At 41.6% G+C, this 13,368-nt stretch overlaps 1 protein-coding gene across 1 annotated transcript; it reads left to right on the top strand.

Annotated features, from left to right (window-relative positions):
• The first annotated feature begins 66 nt into the window (after positions 1-66).
• Positions 67-10,369, top strand: LOC144034081 (uncharacterized). Its single transcript, XM_077542627.1, has 3 exons — positions 67-2,295; positions 3,210-4,705; positions 9,118-10,369. Exons 2-3 carry the CDS (start codon positions 3,210-3,212, stop codon positions 9,800-9,802), a joined length of 2,181 nt encoding a protein of 726 aa, XP_077398753.1. The 5' UTR covers positions 67-2,295; the 3' UTR covers positions 9,803-10,369.
• The last annotated feature ends 2,999 nt before the right edge of the window (positions 10,370-13,368 follow it).

Raw genomic sequence — 13,368 nt, 5'->3', positions numbered from 1 at the left:
ATTTTCAATGTTTATTTCTATATTTAATAACAAAATAATTAATGGTTGTCTTGCATTATCTCTTTGACTGCCAAAAACGTTAAATAACGTTTAGTAAAATCCTATGGAGTACCAAAGACGTTAAAAGACGTTTGTTTCAAAACAGAGGTGAAACTAACCATTTTCTATTGTTGATTACTGAAAAACGGAATAAGGTAGAAACAAACACTTTTTTTCTGATGAAAGATTAGAGTCCAATCTTTCATTTGGCAGTACGTGTGTTTCCATAGTCCAAACACATCATTTTCTGTGGACCTTGAAAGATCAGCCAAAATGCTTAAATCGGCTGGCACCCACGGCATCCCTTTTCTGAAAACGTCTGGCAGTCAAAGAGTTAAACACAAAATTGGAAGGATTATTTTAAACACAAAACACATTTATTATAAATAAATAAAAAAAAAATCTTTATTTTATTTATTTTTTTAATCTATGGTTATGCTGCAAAACTGATTTTCTTATTTTGATGTCATATTTTTTTTGTATTTGAAGTTGTGGCTGTTTTGCAAAACAGAAAATCTCAATGATTGTTGCCTGCTTGCTTGTCTGTCGAGTTGAGGAGCAAATTTCTGCTTTCGTGTGACCCCAGTGGACTTTTAAATGCGTCAAAACAACCTAAAATGTCGAAAGAAAGAAGAAAAGTTAAGAGGACGAATACTCAAATACTTCCTCAACATGATCCTAAAAGTACCCAAACTTACTTTTAAATCTACTGAAATCCTCCTGAAAAGTGACACAAATCCTCTTAAATCTCTGACATACTCAATCAAAGTTGCCTAAATACTCTTAAACTACTGAAATACTCCCTAAAAGTCATCTTGTAGTTGTTGTCAAATACTTCCTAAATACTCTGAAATCTACTGAAATACTCAATAAAAAAGTACCTACTCTCAGATATTCTCAAATACTCTAAAATGTGCCTGAATGAATCCTTGGTGTTCTACAGCACGTCTTAAAAGTTCTCTAAATATTCTTACATTTTGAAGATAGGAAAATAAAAACTGTATTTAAATAATTGTTCCAAAAATAAATCTTATTAAAATAAAAAATAAAATAATTCTGAAGCCCGTATCCCACTGAGGGGCCAACTTTTGTGAAGGCCGCAAACCTTGATTTCATGTCGGGGTTCTTTAAAGGTCTCAAATGTTCTCAAAATGTTTTTGGAACATTCTCCAACAGTCATAATTTTTTTTTTCTTGACGCAAGGAAATGTGAAAATTTTCAACTTTTGTTTTTTCTTTTAAAAAAGTACCTACTCTTAGATATTCTCAAATACTCTAAAATGTGCCTGAATGAATCCTTGGTGTTCTACAGCACATCTTAAAAGTTCTCTAAATATTCTTACATTTGAAGATAGGAAAATAAAAACTGTATTTAAATAATTGTTCCAAAAATAAATGTAATCCTGAAGCCCGTATCCCACTGAGGGGCCAACTTTTGTGAAGGCCGCAAACCTTGATTTCATGTCGGGGTTCTTTAAAGGTCTCAAATGTTCTCAAAAGGTTCTCGGAATAGTCGTAATGTTTTTTTTCTTGACGCAAGGAAATGTGAATATTTTCAACATTTGTGAAGGCCGCAAACCTTGATTTCATGTCGGGGTTCTTAAAAGGTCTCAAATGTTCTCAAAAGGTTCTCGGAACATTCTCCAACAGTCGTAATTTTTTTTTCTTGACGCAAGAAAATGTGAATATTTTCAACCGTTGTTTTTTCTTGCCATAAGAAAAACTGTTGGAGAATGTTTGAGACTAGTTAAGAAAGAGTTGAGACCTTGTAAATGGATTCTACAGTTGAACTGGACGGAATCAATGCTATGCATCGGTTTGAAAATGTAATGCAGGCATTTTGTGTGTGTGGGGGAAACCCCTCGTTTGTACTTGAAGGCCACACGGACGAGCGTGCGTCCCTCTTCACATGTTGCTCACGTGTGCCTCGACGTCTACAACAAGAGCCGCCGCGTGCCTCGTCGACTCTACGGCCCGAGTGCGGTTCACGCCTCACATTTGCAGAACTGGGCGAGCGACGGCTTCCTTGCGCAACTTGTCACATTCGAATCCGACTTCCTCCTTGCCGAAGTGGCGCTCGGGGTGGAAGTGCCTCGTGTATCGCAAAACCTTTTTTTTTTTTTTTTCTCTCTCTCATGTGAACATTTCCTGTTTCTCTCGGCCATGCGTCACAGTCGACATGCGGCGTGTCATCATCGCCGCTGCCATTTTGTCACACTGACATGACTTGAACGCATCGTTTTGTTGGAGATTCCAGGTAAGACACTTTTGATGATGATGATGATAATGATGATGATGATGCCGGGTTCACTATTCAACTACGGTACTAGAAGTAGATCACATACCGTTAAGTCGGTAGCAAGCTTTAAAGTTATTGTGTCGAAATTCAAGTCTTAATTGTCAAGTTGCTGGATTTACGCCAAACGATTTTCAACGGTTGGAAACAAAGTCAGGAGGAAGTTTTCGAGTTTTCCTGGCGTCACCGCAATCGCTTAGTGAAATGTTTGATGTGGTCGTTTCCGATCGTTTTTGGCCCGACGAAGACATCAAACGTGTTTGATACAATCGCAAGTCTTTCAAAAGTCTTTCGGGTGACAAAAAGCAACGACCAAGTAGACGAGCTTTTCACAAACAGGAAACTTTGCCCACATTCTGCAACGTCTTCTCTTCTCGTTGGTGCTTTGAGGTTGTTGTTTTTTCTGCACAAATTGCTGCATGCACTCGGGCAGCTGCAGCAAAAAAAAAGCTTCTGCTTCTCAATTTTGGCGGTTTCTACCGACAGCATGATGGGGGGCGGGGGGGGGGGGGCATTTGGGGGATTACAATTCAGGAATGAATACTTTTAGAAATAAGAAAACCGATTGGCAACTGCTGACTATAAATCGCCTTTCAAAACCAAATTTTTCAAAACTGGAAAGTTTATCCTCAAATGCTACGAGGCAACATTTTGAAATCACGACTCTTAACGTTAGCAATCGTGTGAGCTAGAATTTGGGTGATCGTTTATCAGTTTGTCACCTTTTGGCGATCCTTGTGGGCAAAACAAAAATTGCGAAAAAGTGTGTTTTGTGAAATCACATTTCGTCACAATTCGCACAAAGAAAAGTTCCTCCTGCGTCTTGAAGTGTCCTGCTGCTTTGGAACGAATCAAATCGTTTGTTGTTCTTTCAGATGACGGGTCTCGGCATGACCTGGTTTCTGCTATGGGGGCTCTCTGGCGGGTTTTCCATTTTCATCTCTGCTGGTTTGCTCGTCCCCGCCACTGTGGAAATGCAGACCAGGTTGTCGACCATCTTTGAGGACTCTCCAGAGCGTCTGCAGTCTTCTGGATCTTCCCCAGGCTTGGTCCCCAAAAAGGATTCTAGTCCATTCCCAGTCCACGACCACAGCAGTACTGCAGGTTTTGGAATTGAAAGGACGTCATCTCCTGAGAGTTTTGACCCGACCTTCGAATCCGCCACAAGAGGTCTGATCTCCAGACCAGCAGAGCCTCCTGAAGCCACAAAGAACAGCATCCGGTCTACTTTAGTCCCAATCCAAAGTCAAAAAACACTCAGAGAAACATCTTCTCCTGTTGTCTCTGATCCTTCCAGTCTGGCCTCCACGTTAGACCCTCAGGAACCACCAACAAGAACCAGCTCCATCCCTTGGTCAAAAGGAAATTCAACTCCAGTCCCCATCCAAAAAGACGACCGTCCTACAGGTTTTGGGACTACTGGTGGATCTGCTACTGCCTCTTTGAAACCTCTAAATCTTTCTACCACAAGAAGTCCAATCTCCTCACCAGAGCCTTTTAAACCCTCGAGTTCCAGCTCGGTCCCAGAGTCTACTACAGTCCCGATCCAAGGTTTTGGGACAACCGGAAATCCCAATCGTACCAGTTACACTTCCACAGCAGAACCACCAAGGACCAGTATCCAATCTACTCTAGACCCAATCCAAAGTCACAAAACCCCCACAATGACATCTTTGACTAGTACCTTCACTCCTACTAGTCTGATCCTCAAACCTGCTGAACCAACAAGAACCAACTCCACCACCAAGTCTACTCGAGTCCCTCCAGGTTTGGGGACAACCCAAAAGACATCTTTGACTAGTAACACCGATCTTACCAGACTGAACTCCACACCCGAACCACCAAGGTCTCCCCCAGTAACAAGTCCAAGCAGTCTTCCAGATTCTGGACCAACAATAAGGACTGATACCTATATCACGTCTCAAGACGGATCTGCTACAAGAAGCCTGAGCTCCGGCTCAGCGTCTTCCGCCAGCCCAGCGACCGCTCGGACTCCGGCACCTTGCGCCCCCGCCAAGACTCCTCCCCCCATCCCGAAGGAGCAGTCGTGCTCCCCTCGCGGGGTGGTCAAACCCTGCCTGGTGACCATCGCCTGCCTGGCTGCCTTCGCCACCGCCTTCATGGTGTCCACCATCGTCCTCTGCGCCAAACTGTCCACCAGGAAGTACAAGCTGAGGACGGCCCAGGACCAGACGGAGATGACCTTCATGTCGGCGCTTCTGCCCGACAGGAGCTACGCGGGCGCGAGACCGCGCGGTCCGGCCTCCAACGGAGTCCTGGTGATCCACAGCGGCGGGGACAGCAACGGGGACAGCGACGGGGACATCAGCGACAACCTCACCCTGAGCAGCTTCTTCCCGGAAAGTGACAGGTGTGTTTAGGAAGGACGGCTTTTTCTGGACGGTCGCAGACTGGTTGACTGGCAGCGCGGTGGCCGAGCGGTTAGCACGTCTGGCTCGCAGTTCTCGGGTTTGCCGTTCGAATGTTGCATGTTTGCGGAGCGGACCTATTTGTGTTTGTTTTGGTAACGCGCTAAGATGCCACAAGATGGCGCCAATGTCCTGGCGAAGAGGAAAGTAATAGTCGGTGTCAAGGAAGTATGTTGATGATTGTAGGTCAGAAGGGACTGAAATGAGCCCGGCTTGATCCAGGACGATACGGTGAAGTCTTCTTCGCATGGGCTTTCGCTGCGCTTTGCTAGGTGGCTAATGCTACGTCATTTATTTGCAGCCTTCGGTCATTACTTTTTATTTAACTTTCATACAAATTGCAACCTCAATTTGTATCATTTCTCAATATGGTACCTTGAAAATGTGTTCATACCGCTTTATTACCACAAAATAAATGTTTTTGATTGAGATTTTTCACCAGCACAAAATATATATTATAAAGTGGAACGGAAATAATACACAGTTTTCCACATTTTTGGGCAAATAAAAATCTTACGCATTTATAATCAGCCTGCTTTCAAGAGCCTGAATACAAATGCACGGCACCATTTTCAGATTTATTTATATCCACTTTTTGAAATTGCATAAATCATTTTTTGGGCGCTTCACAACATGACTTTGTATCGGTCAATTTATCCCATAAAGTCTCAACAAAGTGCATTCAGTTTGTTGTTGTAAGGTCACAAAATGTGAAAAAAGTGTCCTTTTTTTTCAAAGCGCTGTATCTTTGGACAGACCCATTTCTCATCTACATTTGATGGAATTTCTTAGCTTTTTATTTCTAATAAATTTTCAAAAAGATGACGCCCCCCCCCCCCCCCCATGTTGTCATTATGGTGTATTGTGGATAGAATTTTGAGGGGGGAAAATGAATTTTCCAGTTTGAATCCTCAAGGTTCCATCTATAACAAACACAATTTCGATGCTAGTTTCATTAGCGCATCTTTAGCATTTGCTATAATTTGTTAGCGTTAGGATAGCAGACGTTTGTTAGACAGCTTCTAATAAATTTTCAAAAATATACCCCCCCCCCACACACACACACACCCATGTTGTCATTATGGTGTATTGTGGATAGAATTTTGAGGGGGGAAATGAAGTTGCCAGTTTGAATCCTCAAGGTTCCATTAATAACAAACACAATTTCGATGCTAGTTTCATTAGCGCATCTTTAGCATTTGCTATAATTTGTTAGCGTTAGGATAGCAGACGTTTGTTAGACAGCTTCTAATAAATTTTCAAAAATATATCCCCCCCCCTCCCACCCATGTTGCCATTATGGTGTATTGTGGATAGAATTTTGAGGGGGGAAATGAAGTTGCCATTTTGAATCCTCAAGGTTCCATTAATAACAAACACAATTTCGATGCTAGTTTCATTAGCGCATCTTTAGCATTTGCCACGATTTGTTAGCGTTAGGATAGCAGACGTTTGTTAGACAGCTTCTAATAAATTTTCAAAAAGATCTTCCCCCCCCATGTTGTCATTACGGTGTATTGTGGATAGAATTTTGAGGGGGGAAATTAATTTTCCATTTTGAATCCTCAAGGTTCCTTTAATAACGAACACAATTTCGATGCTAGTTTCATTAGCGCATCTTTAGCATTTGCTATAATTTGTTAGCGTTAGGATAGCAGACGTTTGTTAGTTAGACAGCTACAGTATGTGGTTGTTGTGTTTTATAATTAGTAAACTTGTCAATTTGGTCACCCCTGAGTCGAGGTACAAATACAGAAGGGTTTGTTTACAAGTGGAACTCCCTGTATGAGGAGATGAAGTTTTTGAATCGTCCCAATAAAAGTGAGTTCCGTCGTTTGTGCTGCGTTCACTCGTCGCGCATTGACTTGCGAACGTGTCCTTTCGCTCCCCGGCAAAAGAAAACAGCGGCTGAACGCTGACGAGCGGCCGACCTCGGAGTCATCGGCATCTCGCTGATGACCATATAAAGTGTCAGAAGTGCGACTTTAGCAGCTGGAGAAAAAAATCAGGCTGCATTGTTTCCGATAGTCTGCGCTCAACACCCCCCCTTCCCCCCCCCAATTGCACTTTTTTCCAACCCCCATTCTGGAGGTTGGCCACACAGGAAACATTAACTTCTTCCTGCATTAGCCGCCGCCGCCGCTGCCTGACCTGACCTGCATTCATTCGTTTTTGGGGTCGCACACGGAGGACGGTTTGAGTGTTTTGCTCAAACAAGACCACAACGTGACACGTGTGCCGAGTCCAAAGCTTTGCTTTTAAAATGTGTGCGTGAAGCAACATTAATTCAAGTCAAAATGTAAAAATGAATAATAAAATAAAATAAAGAAAGAAATAAACAGATGAATCCAGCTATCTTGAAGGGCTGCCATTTTGTCCTCTGCTGTCAACTGAATTTAGCGTCAAAGCGCCCTCGGGTTCGCATTGCTCACCCGTCTCCCGGATTTGGTCAAGCAATGCGGACAAAGTAATGAAAACAATGAGCAAAAGAAACGATACACGTGACATCATCTCGAATGTTGGCGAGGCCGCATTTATACAGCCATGTGATTAATCGGCTTCCTGATTTAATCGGCCGATATTAAGCTCTTTTAAAATCAGCAAAAATCATTCAAACAAATCAGACTATACGTTCTGCTTGTAATTCATATTTTTATCATCATAAGCATGAAGGGGGCCAAACAATACGTTATTTTATTCGTTATATCGTTTTCATTAATCGGCTGATTATTGTCGGAATTATATTCCACTTAATCGGTACCCGATTGGTAAGCAGCGCGCACGTGTCCACGAAACGGGCCCAACCCCCAACCCGTACTTGACCCCCCCCACCCCCACCTCCACCTAGGCAGCTCAATCCTGCGTCAACTCCTGGCTAACAAGAACAATCTGTGTGGACCGGACGGGGGGAGGAGTGCCCATGAAGAAGGGAAGCGGGAAGGAGGGAGGGAAAGAGAGGGAGGGAGGGAAAGAGAGAGAGGGAAAGAGAGAGAGAGAGAGAGAGAGAGAGGGAGGGAAAGAGGCCGTCTCCTGCTTTTCAACGGCGTCGGTCTCAAACATTCGGCACATGTGGACCAGTTTGCAGCGCTGGCCGTTGACATTTGGACTTTCACAGGCGCACATTGACCGACACCAGATCTTCATCTTCTTCTTCGACGTCGGTGGCGGCTGGTGAGTATTTTCCATCCGTCATCAAGCTGTCGGGATGAATGGAAAATAAACGAGACACTGAACGCAGCAGCAGAGGTTTGCGAGGCTGCGAACTCCTTACAGTGATGCTTTCAAGGGAGCCTCCAGTGTGAGGACATTGGAGCTTTTTTTTTTTTTTTTTTTTAAGTTAAGTTTTTTTTTAGTTTGAGTACATTTCACTGATTTAAAAAGAAAAACTTTCCATTTGAATGTGTGTGTCACGTTACACCACACAGGCATGTGTGTGTATGTTTGGGTAAGGAAAAAAAAAAAAAAAAGAAGTGAACTCGGCCCCCTTGGCCAGATAAAGTTTCACTTGGCTTCAACACAGACTGCGGAAATCCCAAAAATATATAAAGTCACATTTAAGCAAACTGGAGAAGTTAACCAAGCAAGCTTAACTGCTTGAAAATACAACAATTGACAAATGCAACATGCAACAAATTTTCTTGTAAGGGCAACTTTTTTGGGTGGATAAACTCGTTACTATTCTTCAATAAGTCAGAAACAAAATTCATTTGAACTATTTCTACTAGTTTAACATTTTTTCCACTTTTGTTAACAAGAGTATGAAAACCTAGAAAAAATTATTGTAAATTAATCGTGAGTTAACTAATGAAGTCATGCAATTAATTACAATTAAAAAATGTAATTACCTGAAAAAAAATTAAAAATTAGGGGCGTCAGGCAATTAAAAATTTGAATTAATCCCATGACTTCACTAGTTAACTCAAGATTAATCACAAATTTTATATCTGTTCTAAATGTACAATAAAAAAAATTCTAGGTTTTCATACTCTTGTTAACAAAAGTGGGAAAAAAATGTGAAACTTATAGAAATAGTTCAAAATATGGCAGTGAATGAGTTCAACTGAAAATGATTTTTGAAAAATGAATCTCATAGTTAATGTTAGCAACAACCAAATAAATAATGCAGAGCAAACTTGTCATGACAGTCGGCGTTCCTTTTAAAGTAGAGTAACAAAGTATTTGTACTTGCAACTATTGTTTCGGGTTCGCTTCGGAGCGATCCAATTGGATGACCAATCGCCGCTTTGAGGTGATGTCATGCAATCATTCCGACATCACGGCTTTTCTGTCCGCGACGTCATCTGGTCTTTGTATGAAAGCAAGTCCGAGATGTGGCTGCTGTTGTCGTCTCCAGATCCTGGAGTGAAATGAAACTGGTTTTGGACAACTGGGCCGAGGGCAGCACCGACCTCGAGGAACCGGACAACGTCACCCCCTCCACCACCCCTTTGGACCGCCGGTCCTCGCCGCCGGACTTGCTAAGCCAGGTGGCGGACTTCCTGCGAGACCACATGGTCCTGGTCCTGGTGGCGGCGTCCCTGGTCCTGATTGTGCTCCTGGTCGTCTGCGGCGCCGTCTACCTGACGCGCCGGCGTAAATTCAACGCCTACTTCCCGTCGTCGTATCCCGCCAAGATGTACGTGGACCAGCAGGACAAGAGCGGCGGGGCCAGCGGCTTTTACGAGATTCCGGAGAAGGAGACGACGACGGCGGCGGCGGTGGCGGCGAGCGATCGGGAACGCGGACTGACGGATTCGCACCAGCAGCTCCATGCCGACATCATGAGGGTGGCAAAGAGTCTGAGGACTCCGACCAAAACCCTGGAGGACGCCTCCAAGAAAGAGACGGCGTCGCCGAGTCCCGTGGCGGGGAAGGCTGGCGATGCCATCGGACCGCCAGCAGGGGGCGCTGCGGCGGAGAAGCCTGACGACGAATCCCAGGAGGCGCCGACGAGCCGGAATGTGCGGCCGCCGTCTTTGCATCTTCACAACGACTCGGCCACTCTGCAGCTCATCGCCGGGGAGAAAACAGCCTTCTAGAACAAGCGGCAAGCACTCGGGACAAACCTCCAAGCTTTTAAGGACGTTTTCAGGTTTTCAAAACTGATGAACCGTGCGGGGCTAGCGGTTAGCATGCGTGCCTTCCGGGTTGTACTCGCTTGTCTCGACAAACGTCATTCATTGACGACAATAAACTGTCTAATGCACAGGGTGTCAAACGGAGGCCCGGGGGCCAGATATGGCCCGCCACGTCATCTTATGTGGCCCACAAAAGCGAATGTCTTGTGAACATCCACCAACATTTCAAATGTAATAATTACAAATCTTCAGATATTGCCTCACTTTTTCGCTGCCTTTTCACGTTTGACATCCCTGGTTGTGTAGCATTTGTGCCTAGCAGTTCTGAGGTTCTGGGTTTGAATCCTGGCGCGGGGATCTCTCTTCGTTTTGGCCTTAATGTTGATGCTTTCAAATAATGTTTGCTTCCTGAATCTTTCAGACATTTGTTGGCAAGTTAAACGCGTGGTCAACAAGTGGTGCTAAAAGATCAAACAGGAAATAATCCAGCTTTAAGTGGTGAACTGAAATAAACTCACTTCCCAGCAAGCAACAGTTGGGCAGATAGTGCCCCAAAAAGTGGATCATTGCCACGCCCACTTGAAGTTTACTGTCAAACAAAACAAACTGTTTAAAAACAGCCACATAGCGTTGCCTAAGGAAAGTCCGTACAGCTAAATGCTAATAACGCAACGAAACTAGCATCGATGTTGCAGCAACTTATAACCTTTTAACTCATTCACTCCTAGCCATTATCACTGAAGCAACCCCCTTCGCTCCCGGCTGATTTTGCAAGCCCCGCACAATATTGTGTTCTATTAAAATCTTTAAAAAAAAAAAGTATATTTCTATCTGTTTTTCCATTTTGCAACAATTAGCATTAGAATAGAGCTAAGACACTGCTAACACTGGGGAAAAGAGCTTGTTGCAAAATGACCCTGACTGATCTCTTATACTCTAATGCCACACATGCTGGCCATTTTTGGTCATGACTACCATTGCTTTAGGCGACCTTTTCATGTCATAAGCTGTATCAAAGCCTTCTGTGTGCTCCAGCATGAACTCATTCACTGCCATTGACGGCTATTGACGTCAAAAGTTCCTTTGAATTATTTCTATTAGTTTAACATTTTTGAGTGTGAAAACCTAGAATTTTTTTTATTGTACATTTAGAACAGATTTGTGATTAATCGCGAGTTAGCTAGTCAAGTCATGCGATTAATTACAATTTAAAAAATGTAATCGCCTGACGCCTCAAATTTTTAATGATCTTTTTTTTTTTTTTTCGCTGCAGGCGATTAAAAATTTCAATTGTAATTAATCACATGACTTCAATAATTAACTCACGATTAATCACAAATTTTATATCAGTTCCAAATGTACAATATTTATTTTTTTCTAACTTTTCATACTCTTAACAAAAGTGGCAAAAGTCAAATTAATAGAAATATTTCAAATGAATTTTTGACGTCTATAGCCGTCAATGGGAGCGAATGAGTTTAAATAGCATTCACTTTTTACTGCTGAAAATGGCTCGATGAGTCAAGTATGGCTTGAATGTATGTTTTTGTACAGTCCTGTAGTGGGCTGGGATGTGGTTGCCGTGGGAACAACCAGGCTGAATGAGTTACACCTGTGACAGCTCGCAGCTGCGGATGATTGGGGGGGAGGCCGGGGGCCGATCGTACGCCGTCCCACGCGTAGGCCGACCTGGATAAGAAGTCCAGCGCTGACGGATCTGGTGACGAGCCAAAGCGGACCAGCACAAGTCTCAACCCCGGGAGAGCGTCTGACCTGCTCAGTTAAGTTTTGCCTCTTGCTGTCGCTGGGTTTTCCAACAGCTGTTTTAGTGCTTTGAAAAGACTTCAATGACTCGCACCCGTTGACGTGATATTTGTTGAACGCATTCCCGCCAATAGGAGAATCTCGCCGATTTATTTTCAACCTTTTTTTCCAATCATTACAAAATGTGGTCACTTGGGTGTGGATGCCCAAGCGGTGGCCCCACCCACTCCAAACCCCTGCTTTGGAAAACAAATGGAGTTTAAAAGCTTACTGGGGGAGTCGGTTTGGAACCCAAACAAGTTTAAAAATAATAATTTGAACCCTGACCCTCATTTAAAAAAAATATTTGAACCCTGACCCTCATTTAAAAAAAATATTTGAACCCTGACCCTCATTTAAAAAAATAATAATTTGAACCCTGACCCTCATTTAAAAAAATAATAATTTGAACCCTGACCCTCATTTAAAAAAAAAAATTGAACCCTGACCCTCATTTAAAAAAATAATAATTTGAACCCTGACCCTCATTTAAAAAAATAATAATTTGAACCCTGACCCTTTTAAAAAATAATAAAAATTTGAACCCTGACCCTCATTTAAAAAAATAATTTGAACCCTGACCCTCCTTTAAAAAAATAATAATTTGAACCCTGACCCTCATTTAAAAAAATAATAATTTGAACCCTGACCCTCATTTAAAAAAATAATAATTTGAACCTTGACCCTCATTTAAAAAAATAATTTGAACCCTGACCCTCATTTAAAAAAATAATAATTTGAACCCTGACCCTCATTTAAAAAAAATAATAATTTGAACCCTGACCCTCATTTAAAAAAATAATAATTTGAACCCTGACCCTTTTAAAAAAAAAAAAAAATTTGAACCCTGACCCTCATTTAAAAAAATAATTTGAACCCTGACCCTCCTTTAAAAAAATAATAATTTGAACCCTGACCCTCATTTAAAAAAATAATAATTTGAACCCTGACCCTCATTTAAAAAAATAATAATTTGAACCTTGACCCTCATTTAAAAAAATAATTTGAACCCTGACCCTCATTTAAAAAAATAATAATTTGAACCCTGACCCTCATTTAAAAAAAATAATAATTTGAACCCTGACCCTCATTTAAAAAAATAATAATTTGAACCCTGACCCTCATTTAAAAAAATAATAATTTGAACCCTGACCCTCATTTAAAAAAATAATTTGAACCCTGACCCTCATTTAAAAAAATAATTTGAACCCTGACCCTCCTTTAAAAAAATAATAATTTGAACCCTGACCCTCATTTAAAAAAATAATAATTTGAACCCTGACCCTCATTTAAAAAAATAATAATTTGAACCTTGACCCTCATTTAAAAAAATAATTTGAACCCTGACCCTCATTTAAAAAAATAATAATTTGAACCCTGACCCTCATTTAAAAAAAATAATAATTTGAACCCTGACCCTCATTTAAAAAAATAATAATTTGAACCCTGACCCTCATTTAAAAAAATAATAATTTGAACCCTGACCCTCATTTAAAAAAATAATTTGAACCCTGACCCTCATTTAAAAAAATAATAATTTGAACCCTGACCCTCATTTAAAAAAATAATAATTTGAACCCTGACCCTCATTTAAAAAAATAATAATTTGAACCCTGACCCTCATTTAAAAAAATAATAATTTGAACCCTGAAACCTCATTTAAAAAAATAATTTGAACCCTGAAACCTCATTTAAAAAAATAATAATTTGAACCCTGACCCTCA

The sequence above is a fragment of the Vanacampus margaritifer genome, chromosome 14 (genome assembly GCF_051991255.1).
Source record: "Vanacampus margaritifer isolate UIUO_Vmar chromosome 14, RoL_Vmar_1.0, whole genome shotgun sequence".
Lineage (NCBI taxonomy): Eukaryota > Metazoa > Chordata > Actinopteri > Syngnathiformes > Syngnathidae > Vanacampus > Vanacampus margaritifer.
This window is presented reverse-complemented; position numbering and strand designations above follow the sequence as displayed.

What these genes read in the sequence shown, in the direction of transcription:
- LOC144034081 (XM_077542627.1), top strand. Translation starts at nt 3,210, where the DNA reads ATGACGGGTCTCGGCATGACCTGGTTTCTGCTATGGGGGCTCTCTGGC. An exon ending in TTCTTCCCGGAAAGTGACAG is followed by an intron (nt 4,706 to 9,117) that starts GTGTGTTTAGGA and finishes TGTCGTCTCCAG; the next exon opens with ATCCTGGAGTGAAATGAAAC.